The sequence below is a fragment of the Lutra lutra genome, chromosome 3, assembly GCF_902655055.1.
Source record: "Lutra lutra chromosome 3, mLutLut1.2, whole genome shotgun sequence".
NCBI classification, from domain to species: Eukaryota; Metazoa; Chordata; class Mammalia; order Carnivora; family Mustelidae; genus Lutra; species Lutra lutra.
This window is the reverse complement of record NC_062280.1, coordinates 11,521,524-11,535,982: the sequence shown is the minus strand read 5'-3', so window position 1 is coordinate 11,535,982 and position 14,459 is coordinate 11,521,524. Positions and strand designations below refer to the sequence as shown.

The window sequence follows — 14,459 nt, the reverse complement described above, 5'->3', positions numbered from 1 at the left end:
TTTACTGTGTGCCTGGCTGGGCTGGAGGGGGGTGTGTGTATGTGGATGTAGTACTACCTAATGTAATCATTAGTTTTCACTTTTCACATAGGGGTTGTAAAGCCTACTCAACAAAGTGTGAGAGCTGAAAATTCTGTGCATACACTTACAGATAGGCTATTCTCATTGAGGTTTCTCCAGCACGGCAAGTCAGATATCCCCAGCAGGCCCATAGCCTGTTCTTTCTTCGTGCTCCTTGGCCGCACTGTAGCATCAGGTGGGGTCTCTATCCCTCCGTGGAGGGAGCATGGAAGAGGCTATTAATGGTTGTATTTAGACACACCCATCTGGATTGCTCAGCTCTATCGCCTCCTTAGAAGGTTGCCTTCGTTTAATACACCTGCATTTGCTGTCGATGAATCTTCATATCACTTTGCTTTGGTGGTGTTACGTCTACACTAAAAAACTCCCAAGGACCTACTTCCCCCCGAATATTTACTGAGCATTCACTGTGGGTCAGTTCTAGCATTCAATTCTCATTCTCATTCAAAGCCTCGTGACACCCCCCGAGGGTAGACATTGCTTTTATCCCCATCGTACAGATAATGGAAACAGAGACTTGGAGAGAGAGACAATTCCATCAAAGTCTCACAGCTAACAAGTGGAGAAGGCTGCTCTCTGACTCCAGGCCTCGCCCCTCACCTCTGACCCGGTGTGCTTCTGAGTCGGGCATTCAGGGCCTCCCAGAGATGGAGTCAAGCTCTTTTCCAGTCTTCTGTGCTTCTCACTTGAACCCCTTTGACTAACGGGATACTGAGAAGACTGAGGGCGTAGTATTTGAAGTGAATCTGGGTTTAGTCATTGCCTTGGTGCGACCACTCAAGGCAATGCAACCTTTCTGAACCTCCATTTCCTCTTGGAAAGAGTCGAAAAATAAATATCTAGGTGGTGAAAGTCTGATGGAGAATTGGGCATAAACTTCTGGTATACCTCTGGTGGTGCAGGAGCATGCGAGACTGAAGGGAACGAGACTGTTGTCATATTTTTGTTCCTTTAAAGTAGGGGAGATCTGAACCCACTTGTAGGTGAGAGGAAAGGAGACACCGAGGGGCAAGGATGGAAGAGATGAATGGGGAGGAGGCAGTGGGGAGGTAGGAGGAGAGGGAGAGACATAACTGAGGCTCAGTCTGCCTTTCTGATTTAAAATAACGAAAGCCTTTTACAGGCACAGGACCCAATTAAAGATCGAAAGATAATGAAGTCATAAAAAAAAAAAGAAAAAAAATCTTGAGTCATAAGTTGACTATGTCTTTTTATAAAGAAGCATTAAGAATGTCAAATAATTGCTGTAAACAGCTAATTGTTGAGATTCATTATATCCAGGCTCTGTACTAAGGGCTTTACACTTACTCTGCACAGTATTCCAATGAGGTCAAAACTTTTATTGTTCCATTTTATAGAGAAAGGATTGAGGTATGGAGAGATCCAGGACCTGTCACAGTAGGCGGAGGAACCAGGGTGTGAACAGAGCAGTGTCACTTGGAAGCCTGCGTTCTTGGTCACCGTGTCATAGTGCTTCCCAGCTTGATTTCCTCAGTTAACATTTGATTTTTAACCCGAGTAATATTTCTGTCTATTTGGTGTTGGGGAAGGAAGATTGATCCCAAGGGATGTATTTCCAAAGGAGGGTTCATACTTTAGACAAAGACCCTGTATGGAAGGAAAGGTTTTTAAGAAAGAGTTATGCCACGTCCCTGCCTGCTGGAGGAGAGCAGCCTTCTAGACATAGCTGTCCTAGCAGATCCTGCTCTGCAGACCCTGTGAGAGTGTCGAGCAAAGAAAGTGACTCCCAGGACCATGCAGGTTATTCAATATGGTGTGAAAAAGAAAAAGCACACGCTGCTTCCCATTGCCTGAAAATAGCACGTATCAGCAGCTCTCTTCCAAGATGGAGAAACCAACCTGTAGCAGCTGCTCCCTGTGGAGGTATGAAGTGTTGTGAGGACACCTGTGTGTGTCTCATTCCGGCCCAGTCTCCTTCAAGCTCATCAAGGTGGGGAGAGAATTTTCCAAGTGGAGGTTACTATTTCCAGTCGAGTGATTTGTCTTCCATTTCCTGCAGAGTTCCCTCCCCCAATACCCCTTTTTGTATTGGGGTACAATTTATGCACAGTAAAATGTGTGCATATTAAGTGTTGCATTTGATGAACTTGACAATTGTTATGCCCATGCAACCAGCAGCCAAAGCAAGAAAATCCCCTTACGTTTCTTTCTAGTCAGTTGCCCCTGCTGCCTGGAGGTAACCACTTTCTGACTTCGGTCCCCATAGATTAGCCCTGTAGTCTTGCCTGTTCTTGTATCTTGTATCATACAGAGATAAGCTCTTGTGTGTGACTCCGTTGTGTCTGTTCTCACAGCGGAGCACTACTCAGCAATAAAAAGGAATGAACAGTGACACACTACACAGCAGCATGGAGGAACCTTCTCTAGCTTTGTGCTCGGCCATCGGCCGGAATCGTGGGCTTCATGTTACTTTTATATTCTTTTTTTGTTTGTTTGTTTTTTGTTTTAAAGATTTTATTTATTTATTTGTCAGAGAGAGAGGTCACAAGTAGACAGAGAGGCAAGCAGAGAGAGAGAGGGGGATCCTGAGAGAGAGGACCCTGAGATCACGACCGGAGCCAAAGGCTCAACCCACTGAGGCACCAGGTGCCCCCACATTTGTATTCTTAGTCACCAAAATGACCCACACAGTCAGCTTCTTCTCCTTGACTGTCACAGGGTGCTATTGCTGACTCCATTTTTCCCTCCTTCCAATCTCTTACAATGAAATATACCACGTCTTTAGAATATGGTCGATTGATACTCAATTTACGGGCTATCGGGATAATGATTTTTTTTTTAAAGATTTTATTTATTTATTTGACAGACAGAAATCACAAGTAGGCAGAGAGTCAGGCAGAGAGAGAGGGGGAAGCAGGCTCCATGCTGAGCAGAGAGCCGGATGCGGGGCTCGATCCCAGGACCCTGAGATCATGACCTGAGCTGAAGGCAGAGGCTTTAACCCACTGAGCCACCCAGGCGCCCCCGGGATAATGATTTTTTAAAAGGAATTTAAAATTATGTAGTGATTTAAAAAAAGAAAGGAAATACGTTAGACACGTTATATGTCATCTTTTTAAGTAATTTTGAAATGTCTGGAGGAGTCAAAGTCGCTGACCCGGCTGCTCATGGTGGCTGCCCAGTGGGCGCTGGATGCTCATTTCCCGGCTCCTTTATGCCGCGTTGCTGTGCACTTGTCATTGTCATGAGAGGGAATGTTCGCAAAACTATCCCCACAAGAAAACAGCTTTTCTTGGCAAGTGGAATGTGACTTACGGAGCCCGAGCTGGAGACATACGGCGCGATGAATGAGAGCTGTGCTGCTCTACTGGATCGGAGTCCAGGCGCTATTTATACTGCGGCATATTCAGCACCAGATTGTTAGATCTTAATACTGAAACAGTGCATCATTTTAATATTTTTGTTCTGTTTATTCCCTGTTTTCAAGCATTATGTCAAGCATTGCGCATTCATTTATTGTATCTTGGACAGGACGTGCCCTGACCAGAAAGTTCATTTCCTGTTACTGGAATTTTACTCCACGGCCACAAGGCATTATTTTGCGAAGCTTTTAGGAGTTCACTTGGGTGTACAGGTGTTCTCTCTCTTTGATGATAAAAAATATTTTGAAAGAACAGTGCGGTTGGACTCACCTGTATTGCCAGAAAAAAGATTCTGTTCCTTTTCTTTTCACTAAAACAGCTGTTTCTTAGGTGTGACAGTTTCGGACATCTTGGGGACCGTTGGGTTTTTCATTACCTACAAATAAAAATGGTGTTACAGTGTGTTTTCGAATGGGTTTTTCTTTATTTTTCTTCATCAACGTTAAATGTGCCCTTCTGCACCAGATAAGATGGGTCCATCTTATGAATAAGTTAGCACTTTCAGCACGTGTTGCTGAAACTGTCTCACAAATCTTCTTGTCACACGGGTATTCCTAAAGTCACTGCTCTTTGTAGCCTAAATTTGACCAGGATTTTTATTCTTTCCATTGTCATGCACGTTTACCATGTGCAGCAGGAAACCCACAGCGAAATGGTGCCATTGTCACTCTAAAAAGAGCAGAGGAATACAATTTTAAAAAGGAAGTCGAAGGCATCTCTGCTATTTCTGATCTGTGGTCAGTCATTGTGCCATTGGAAAATAACCCCCCTGCCTTGTGAAACACGAATCTGGAAATGAACTCGAACTGCTTCATCAGCTCCAAATGCTGTTTGCACTGGGATCACACCACAGTCAGGATGTGACTGTGTGTGTGCTGAGCCCACACACAGGAATTTTCTTGTACAATTCAAAACCAAATCTTATATTTACTTAAGGCTTGCTTTTTTTGTGTGTGTGTGTGTGTGTGTCTATGAAATCAGCAGTCCAGTATATTTAGCATCAGTCTTAAGTTAGAATGTGAAACAAGACTTTGGGGGAAGGAAGTATCCGTATGGTTTTCTAAGTAATTTAAGAAACAGGAAAACATAAAAGAACTGATTGTCCGTGATTAAACCTCATCCTTTCATTCCATCTTCCTGTATCGTTAACTCAGCTGTCAGCCAGAAAGAAATAGGTTATTGCACTGGGTTGTAAAATATTTCTGAGTGGGCCTTGAATGTTGACTATTGAATGACCTCCTAAACACTGAGCAAACAAGGAGAGAGTTTAATAAATAGCAGAAATGTGTTGACGGTGTTTTTCTTCTCGCTGCAGGAATCATCAAGCTGGGCAGGTGGAACCCTCTCCCCCTTAGCTATGTGACAGACGCGCCCGACGCCACCGTGGCCGACATGCTGCAGGACGTCTATCATGTTGTGACACTGAAAATCCAGTTACAAAGGTGGGTGTCTCTGGACCTAGGCCCTTCCTTACTCGCCGAGCTACTCCGTCCGTCAGAGTTGCTGCAGACACTGGCATGTCCTTTGTTTTCTAGATGTTGGATGAAATGAAAAAGAAAAAAGAGCAAAGAGAGAGGAGGGAAGGAGGGACACTTCACCAGGCATCTTTGTCATCCACATTCCAACTGTTTTATGTTTTGTTTTCAGAAGCAGTGAAGTGGGAACCTAGTGGGGAGCTTGATAAATCATTAAAAATCTGTGGCCCTTAAAGGGGAACTTTCCACAGCCCCTAATTTAATGGGTTCTCTGTTTAAATGCTTAGCATACTATTTGAAGAATAAACACTTCTGCTGTTTTCAGGTGTGTGTTTTGAGGGTTGAGTTCTGTACCTGGGTAGCAGGCTTATCAGGAAGGTGCTGGCACCGGGCATCTTTTTCTTCCCTTTCTGGTGGCTGCCTTAGAGGAGCACACTGTGTGGCCTGCAGAGGTTCTGGACGTGATTTTTTTCAGGTACAGCATCCAGGACAAGTTATGCTTCCAAAGCATCTAGTTCTCTGCAGTGTCTTGTAGTGTAAAGTGCCTGTAAGTCATGGGATTTAAGAAATGCTGTTCCTTAGTGTTAGCGTTTTGAATTTGCTCATATGGGAGAATTGGCACCTTCGTAGGCCCCCAACGTCCCCATCCTTGTCTAGGAAGGCTTTAGTGTCATCTCCCAAAAGTTACTCTGGGTTAGGAAGACAATGTCTCCGAATTGTTCTGGGAGAGTGAAGAGTAGACCTTCATGCCTTGAATTTTAATGGACTGTTTGTCTGCATTAAACCTTAGGGATGTCCAGTAATTAAACTCATACAGTGGGAGTTTATAATACATTGCCTCGGTATTTTCATCCACAAACTGGAAAAACCATATTTTAAATTATTAGCAATTCTTCCTATCTGAAGTGACTATTCTTCGGCGAGTGTGAAAACAATCTTAAAGGAGCCGAGTTGGGCTCTGTATGCATCCTGGAGAAGCAGTTTCACTCCCTTTCCCTCATCCAGGGCCCACCCTGGAGCAGGAACTTCAGCAGTTGTCCCCCTGCTGGCAGAGGGGTTGGCGTGAAGGTCGCGCTTTATACCCTCTGCAGCCAGGGCCCTCCGTTCAGCTTTTGCGCCTTGTTCATTCTTGTCCTGTTTTCCCAGTTGTTCGAAGCTGGAAGACTTGCCGGCGGAGCAGTGGAACCATGCCACAGTCCGCAATGCCTTAAAGGAACTGCTCAAAGAGATGAACCAGAGCACATTAGCCAAAGAATGCCCTCTCTCCCAGGTCAGTATACCCGGGTGGGGTTCTGGGGAACCTAGAAAGCCGCTGGTGGGAGGTGAGGGAGGAGGGCGGTCCTGCTCAGAGAGCTGTCTTCTGTCTTTTAGTTTAGTTACATTACACTTCAGGGGGGAGAAATACAGAGGTTGTGGTGCTTTCTGTCGTGGAGTGGAAGTTATCACTTACTGAGAGCTTTGATGTCATGAGCAGGTATTAAAACATTTCACATTTGCAGTCCTTAACTTCTCATGTATACCACAGGAGGTAGGCTCCAGGGTCTCCATTTTACAGATCAAGAAATCGGGACTCAGGGAAGCACTTTACCATCCTAAGCTTACTCAGGAGGCTCAGTGGCAAGTTGAGATCCTAATCCAGATCTCCCCAGCAAAGTCTCAGGCTCCAGACCATCCCTTTACATGGTCAGTGGAAGGAGTCAACCGTGTCAGGCCCATCTTAATTATTTTTTACTTGTTTATTGAACGTTTCCCTTGGCCAGCAAGGAGACATGATCTTTACATCGTAGACATTTGTATAAATTCTGCAGTGGGTATACTGTGTGTGAAAGTTGATCTTGAGAAAAAGTGATACTCCATTTTTAATGAACTGATGAGAAACTCAAACCACAAAAATAAGAGGTAGACAGGAAAATAAGAGTGGGAAAGGGCTGCCTTTTCCATTTGTGTTCATGGGTGAGGGACCCACTTTTTCTAATGATGAGGTAATATTTTGGTGGCTAGGGTCAGTGGCTTAGGACCGCTATGACATGAACTCAGGTTGACATTGTTTCAAGCTATGAATGGAAATCCACTTCCTCTGTGAGTTGCTACACTTGATTTAAGACAATGGACTAATTACATGTCTGTCAAGTTCAAGGGAAGGTGACAAGAACCATAGAAACCCGATGTGCCCTGAGCTATGTTCTATGATAATAGAGTCTTTGGGGGAAGCAGGAAGCCTGGTGGTTAAGAGCATGAATTCTGGAATCAGTTAGATCTGGATTCATGTCCTGGCTTTCAGGCCTCCATGACCTCATGTCTACGAGCCTACTTCTTTGTCAGTAAAACCAGGAGAGCAATAGTTCCAAGTCCTATAATGAGGAGTGAATGAGATAAATCACATAAGCTCTTGGCCTGGTGCCTGGCATACAATGACGCTCCATTAATAGTATCAGCTATTAATACTGACACATGATATTGTTGGTGTGAACTGAGTATTTCTGATGTGTGTCGTGGAGCATGTTTTGGACTTTAAAATCCTCTGAGATAAAGCATGCTATTAATGTTTTTGCTTCCAAATAGTCAAGAAGGCATGCACTCGCGTAGTGGTAGCTGGTTAGGAAGGAACACAGGTGTCTTTTGGCCATCAGCCGGGGCCCTGCTGTTGAGCATACAGCTTGCACATGGGCCATTTCAGTTCCTCCGTGTAGGTGGGTGTGTAGGTGCTAACACCTGTTGCTAGATTTTGATTTCTTCCAGGGCGATTGCTTATGAAGTTATAAAAATAAGATTTTTAAGTTATTCTGATCATATGCAGGGATTGATAAAGAACAGTTTAGGGGAAAAAAATTAAATCATTTGTCCTGAATTTCACAGTTAGTCACAAGTAATTGTCTCTTGGATTTACCTGGAAGTCAAAATGGGCTTTGCTTGGAAGTGGACAAGCTCCTAACTTAATATCACCAATTTGGAACTGTATCCAGTGCTCTTCCAGCCAACGAGAATTTGGTCACAACTGATCTATTGTGATCATCAGTGTTAGTTACAACCGTGCGGCTAGAGACGACGTTAGTGGAAAGAACCCAGATCAGGAGCTGAGAGCCCTGGCCGCCATCTCCCTTCTCTTTTGTTGGATGTGTGATGCCGGGCAAGCCCATCTACTTCTAGGGCCTTACTGAATTCCTCTGGAAACTGGGCATGACTGTACATGTTTCATATAATTTTCAGGGTCGTATTGAGGCTTGAATGGGATCACCTTTACCCCTACTATAAAAACCTCTTTTTCCCCCATTTTCTATTCTCATTACTGGCTCCCCTGGCCGCCCAGCCTAAAAAAGTTTCTTTTCCATCACTCTCAAGTTTGATCCTGTGGATTCTGTCTTCGTATCTGCCTCATAACCCTAACCTTTCTCCTGTCTCTGGCTTTCCCAACACCAAGGTCTTGCCATTTCCTTCTCTCCAAGCCTCCAGTGACTGCTCCTGCACAGCCAGAAGGAGGTGCCCATTGCTGACATGGCCTCTAAGAATTGTTAAGATGATACTGTCCAGCCTGATTTCTCACCAGAGCCACCACCTTCTTCCTTTTACCTGCATCCTCTTTGTGCTCCAAACACATGGAGTTAATTATTTTGGAACATTTGTCATTGCTCACATGTCACCAAAATATTCCTGAGGGTGGGAGCAACCTAACTGGTACCTTCAGCATTGGAAGTCTAACAACGCAACTTCTTGTGTTATTTTTTTAAAAATCGTGCAAAATTTATATTCTACTCCATATACCTGTATTTTTGATATTTTTAAAAAATGCCAAAGAAATTACTCTACCTGTTAACTTCTCCTCCTATTCACATGAGACTGGCCTTCCAGGGAGACACACCGTTTTCCTCTCTGGCTTCCGTAGCCCCGTGTACAATGCCGGTGACTGACACTTGCTTTTGCATATGCGATTTCTCGTGGCCAGCATGCAGGGCTAGCCTCTGCTTGATAAAGTTGTCTTGCACATTCTGGTTGGAAAGTCACTGCTGGGGACATACCCTGACCTCCTGGTCTAAGCAGTTGCTGCTTTTGCCCTTGGGATCCTCTCGTGCACACCCCTGTCGTAGCGCACCTCACAGCCCGTTGTCAGTGTCTCCTGCCGGTTCTCCTCACTCTATCGGCCGCCACTCAATCGTTACTTTGTCAGCATTCGGCACCATGTATGTCTTGCAAGTCGTTGTTACTCTGATGCAGGAGTTGCTCAGCTTGGCCCTATTTATCTTTTGGGTAGATAAGTCTTTGGAGGTGCAGGACGGCTGTCCTGGGTATTGTAGGATATGTAGCAGGGTCCTGGGCCTCTTCCCACTGGATGCTAGTAGCATGCCACCATCCTCCTTGTCCCCCAGCTGTGACAACCAGAATGTCTCCACACATTGCCAAATGTCCTAGGAGGGGAGTAAATCACTCTTGGTCGAGAACCACCATGGTAATATGTTTAATGAATTAAGTCTAAAAATGTTTTAGAAAGTGCTATAAACTGTAAAGTTTTATTATTTTTATGGTGTTCTTGGCAGCCCTAGAATGTCTTGAACTAGAAACAGTGAATACAGTAATTTGGTGGTCGATGCCTGTTACATTTTCAATCAAACGGGGCTCAGTCCTATTACTTCAATTTGGGGTAGATTTGATTTAGGCTTCTGGTGTGCTGTGTGATTATGGAAAATCTTAGCGGGGTAGTCCTCGGTGAGCATGGACATGTCCTATGAGCCCCAGCATTAACCCTACAGCTATTACCCCTACACATTCCTGATTAGTCCCTTTAGTCGCATAACTGGATTGCATTTCACTGTGAGGATAAGCTCACCTATTTTGATTGTGGTTGTCATAGGCCGGGGCGTGCATTTTTTAGGTTCAACCTACATAATGTGAAAAAGAATGTACTTTTGTGCTGAAACGGTGAAATAGTACTTGAACAATGTATTCCACCAACATCAGCAGGGTCCCAGTTAGGAGTCAGGCGTTTTGCCATGGGCTGGGATGCCATGGGGAAGATGAGAGAGGAGTGCAGGTTTTAGCCTAGGAAGAAGAGTACTACTTACTTCAAAAGGGGAATTAGCAGGCACCTGGGTGGCTCACTCAGTTGGTTAAGCGACTTCGGCTCAGGTCATGATCCCGGAGTCCTGGGATCGAGTCCCGCATCGGGCTCCCAGCTCCATGGGCAGTCTGCTTCTCCCCCTGACCTTCTCCCTTCTCATGTTCTCTCTCACTCTCTCTCTCTCTCAAATAAATAAATAAAATCTTAAAAAAAAAAAGGAAAAGTAACTTATTGGACTATGTAAGATAGACACTGTTCAGGAGTAAAAAAACTGTTTTGAAACAGTTCTTCCTTATTATCTCCAAACCAAACCATACTAGGTATTTCCTTACTCAAGTGTGGTGATTACATAAAGGAATGATGATTCAATGGCCAGTATATATTTTGTCCAACATCCCAGTGTTCTATAGTTCAAAAGAGCAGCCTTTGAAGGCAGAAGAAAAGTGGAAAAGTCCATAAAAGGGCAACAATTGCAGGCTAAGGCATATATATTTAAAGGGAGAGAGTCATGATTTTGCTATTCTCTGTCTAGCCAGGTGCTTGGAAAGTATAGGTTGTATTTGTGTGTCTGTGTATTTATTTTTGATTTCACCTTTCCAAATGTGTTTTAGTGCTCATGGCCTCTTCCTTTTCCTCTGATGTCCCCCTCACATTTCATATGAGTTTGTTTTCTTTGAGTCACCACTTCCAGCCTCTCCCTCCAGCCATAGAGTCTGTGCCAAGCATCCTAACCTACCATACCTTAGTCTTAGGTCTCTTATTAAATAGTCTCCTCTAACTGACTGTTCCAATTTGGAAATGTTATGAACACATCTTTCTGTGGCTTACTTATATATTTTTTAAGATTTTATTTATTTATTTAACAGACAGAGATCACAAGGTGGCGGTGGGTGGGGGGAAGCAGGCGCCCTGCTGAGCAGAGAGCCTGATGAGGGGCTCAATGCCAGGACCCCTGAGATCTTGACCTGAGCCAGAGGCAGAGGCTTAACCCACTGAGCCACCCAGGTGCCCCTGCTTACTTATTTTTTACTCAAGGAAGATTTAAAAGACAAAATCCTAGGTCCTCTAGGTTTTGATGCATTGACATAAGCAGAGCTAACAGTACCTCCTTGTCCACCTCATTGCTCATTTGATGATCAAATGGAAAAACTCAAGAGACAGTCTTGTTAACTCAAAATTGCGATGAAAGAACAAGTAATTTGCAAAGGCTCACCCCTTCCAGTGTTCCCCTGCAGCCCCTGTGACAGAACAGGTTTTCTGTGACTCTAGATAGGTTTTTTTAAAGTTTATTTTCGTGGTAAAAATACATAACATGAAGTGTATCATTCTAACCATGTTTGAGTTTGCAGTTCGGTGGCATTAATTACATTCAGAATGTTTTACAACCATCACCCCTATCTATTTCCAGAAACTCTTCACCACCCCGAACAGAAAGTCTACAACCATTACGTAATAAACTCCCCATTCCCCTCTGCCCACCCCCAACCCCAGGTAACCACTGTTCTATTCTCTGACTCTATGAATTTACTTGTTCCAGATGCCTCAAAAGTAGAATCATGGAATATTTGTTTTTTTTATCTGGCTTATATCATTTAACATATAGTTATGTTTTTAAAGCAGCTCTGTCCCATGCCCTTAGTGGAGGTTTTATTGCCAAATATTTGAGGAACAAAATGACTGGCAGAAGTTACTGAACCGGGAAAACGTTACTGAATTTCCAGTATGATAGTGATGTGGTGTTTTCACAGTCTTTTAAAGATATAGACAGTAGGATAATTACTTCTGCCATCGTGAGCAAGCCTTGCTCGTTTGGGGGATCCTTAAAAGACCAACTTGATTATACAGTATGCTGAAATTATCAGGCCCTGAACTCAAGCATTCGGTTGGGTTGGTAGAAGAAACAAATTGACCATGTGCTCATCTATAGACAAGAGGCTGATAATTGTGTGGACCAGTGCTGTCATAACTAGTTGCCGACTGTCTGTTCCATTTTGTCTTAAATTCACGCACGTAGTGGGGATGCGTCCTATCTTGTGTTAACAAGCCGTCCCTTCCAGGCATTGTCATGTGAGCTTGTTTCTGTTCAAGGCCCAACCTCATGACTCCTGTTGCAAGAGGTTTGCCGCTGACAGCTTGGAAGGAACCCCTGCCTGGGTGATGGCCACGAACATGTGGCATGATGGTGTAGGGGGAGAGAGCAGACACTCACGGGCCCCCCGTCTTGTGCCAGGCCTTTTAGACAAATGATCTCCCTGAACCGTCACAGCCTCTGGGGCAGGTAGCGACATCCACTTTCACAGACGAGGGAGCCTCCAGCAGCACCGTAGGGAGGAGCTCTCCGATGTCGTCCCGCCATACTCAAAGCCCAGCGGAAGTGTTTCCTTCAGCAAGAATGGCAAAGTTTTCAATTCCGATCGTATAGCTCAGAAATGGGGACAGAAAGGGAGAGCAGAAGGCTGCCAAGTACCATTAACTGAATTTTTCATGACAAAGTAATTTCTCCAGATCAGGTTTTTCCCTTTACTGTACTTGATGGACGTATCATTATAATCTCATGTTTAATATGTAATTTAGCATACCGCAAAGCAGAATAAAAAGGCTGAAAACGAGCAAAAAAATGCATATATTACTCATGGCCTGCATCACGCTCTCTCCCCCGTAGACATGCTACGAGATGCCAGCTTCTCTCCCCGTCCCGACGCTCTTCTTGCTGAGACAGGGCGTTCCTACTGACAGAAAGTGTAACCATGCACTCTGGTTCTAAAACGTTCTTTTTTATAGCAAGTGTATTATGTATCTGCAGCTTAGCTACTCTTAGCAGAACATTGCTTTTCAAACAAATAAATCCCGCTAAGCCAAGGAGAGTGTGGTAAAGGCTATCCAGTTATTTTATCCTCCTTTTCTTGGGGAGGAGAAGGGAGTGCTGAGGTCTCTGTCTTTTCACATGTATTGTAGGAATCATCTTAGCCTGTGTTTATTGTTTTGCTCTTCCTATTAAGGCTTAAATTGTCTCTAGTTTCCTTAGTTTGCTGAACTCCTTAATTAACTCCTGTAGGGGCCCAAGGTTACAGCTTGATGTTTTGCTTTGGTCACACCTTGTGTCTTCTTGGTCTGAAGAATTGTTTGCAATATCCGCTGTTGAGTTTGTAGCAGCTGATGGAGGCGGTGGTGAAAACTTGCTTTCCCTTCACGTAAGAGACTGAAGAAATAATGGGGCCTGGCACTAGTGTCTTTTAATGGGGCTTTCCACTGCCGTTTGACTTTGGACAAGATGCTTCATTCTGAGCTTCCTGGCTCTCATTTAGAAAAATGCAGCCATATCACAGGTGACATCTAGTCTCTGAGCTAGTTAAAAACAAACACGTGTTTGACAAACACAAATTTGTCTCAGGAGCCTGAAAGGAAATCTATTTTTAGATAAGGCCATCTATTTAACTATAGAAAATATTAAAACAATATATTTTATTGTCCAAACAATATATATTTAAAACAGTATACAATCTCTTGCAATTTGGCTGGGTGCAAATTCAGATCAGCTAGTAAATTTTGATTCTGGTATATTTTAAACCTCAAGTACATTATAATAATAATAACTATTATTATTATTTTAAATAATTTTCAAATATAGCCAGCAAACTATGTGTCAGAGTGAATGCAAATGAGAAAACCTGGATTTTATTCCTCATTTAAAATCTTCGTATTTAAGATGCAATGATGAATTACAAAGAAGTCTGAAATTTTCGAAAAGTTTCTGTAGTTGGGAAGATGTGTTAAGCCTTCCTATTTATTTTAACACATAATAGTTTTCATAGCACAGTTTTATCTACACTTACTATTCCTTGGTGCTGATGGCTGTGACTAAGTACCTGAAGGGTCTGTCTGATTGCCCAGTGCGTGTGTGCCCTCTACTTTCCTTGTCACATTCCACCACCATGCCATTAAGCTTGCTTCATAAGTGCAAAGTCGTTTTCATACGAGCCTCAGTAAAACATTATCCCTTCAAGTGTTAAAAATAACACACATCTCTTTTGGCTTATTTGTATCAACATTGTTTTTATGCAACATGGAAGCTCAGAAGTTGGTTGTGGTCTAGATTGAAAAAGCCCACTCAAATCTTTCTTCATTTGTCAAAAAAATGTGGAGATCTTAAAAGTCCAATTGTGTGGTTGCTCTAGCATCCCTGGAAAACATAAAAGAGCAGTATAAAGTACAAAACTATGTACATACTTTAAAAAAGCAGTAAATGGAAATTAGGGTTTTTTTGGCAGAGTGGTTGGTGGGAGAGATTTTAATCATTACTCATGCTGTTTTTGCAGCAACTGTATCTCATCAGGTCTAAGATGCTCCTGATTGTAAGATGCGTTCCAGTTTCGGTGACATTAAAGTATTTTTAAAAATGTGGCTGTAAAATGGATGAAATGTGGTAAATGCAGATTGTCTATTCCCCAGGACCTCCGGAAAACTTTATTC

General features: G+C 43.4%; 1 protein-coding gene across 3 annotated transcripts in view; it reads left to right on the top strand.

Annotated features, from left to right (window-relative positions):
• The window catches only part of SATB2 (SATB homeobox 2), a 189,280-nt gene that overhangs the window by 76,314 nt on the left and 98,507 nt on the right, over nucleotides 1-14,459 (top strand). For all 3 annotated transcript variants that reach the window (XM_047722385.1, XM_047722386.1, XM_047722384.1), the window contains 2 exons: nucleotides 4,780-4,906; nucleotides 6,086-6,209. In XM_047722385.1, the coding sequence (XP_047578341.1) occupies nucleotides 4,780-4,906; nucleotides 6,086-6,209 (251 nt within the window). The remainder of the gene's footprint in view (nucleotides 1-4,779; nucleotides 4,907-6,085; nucleotides 6,210-14,459) is intronic.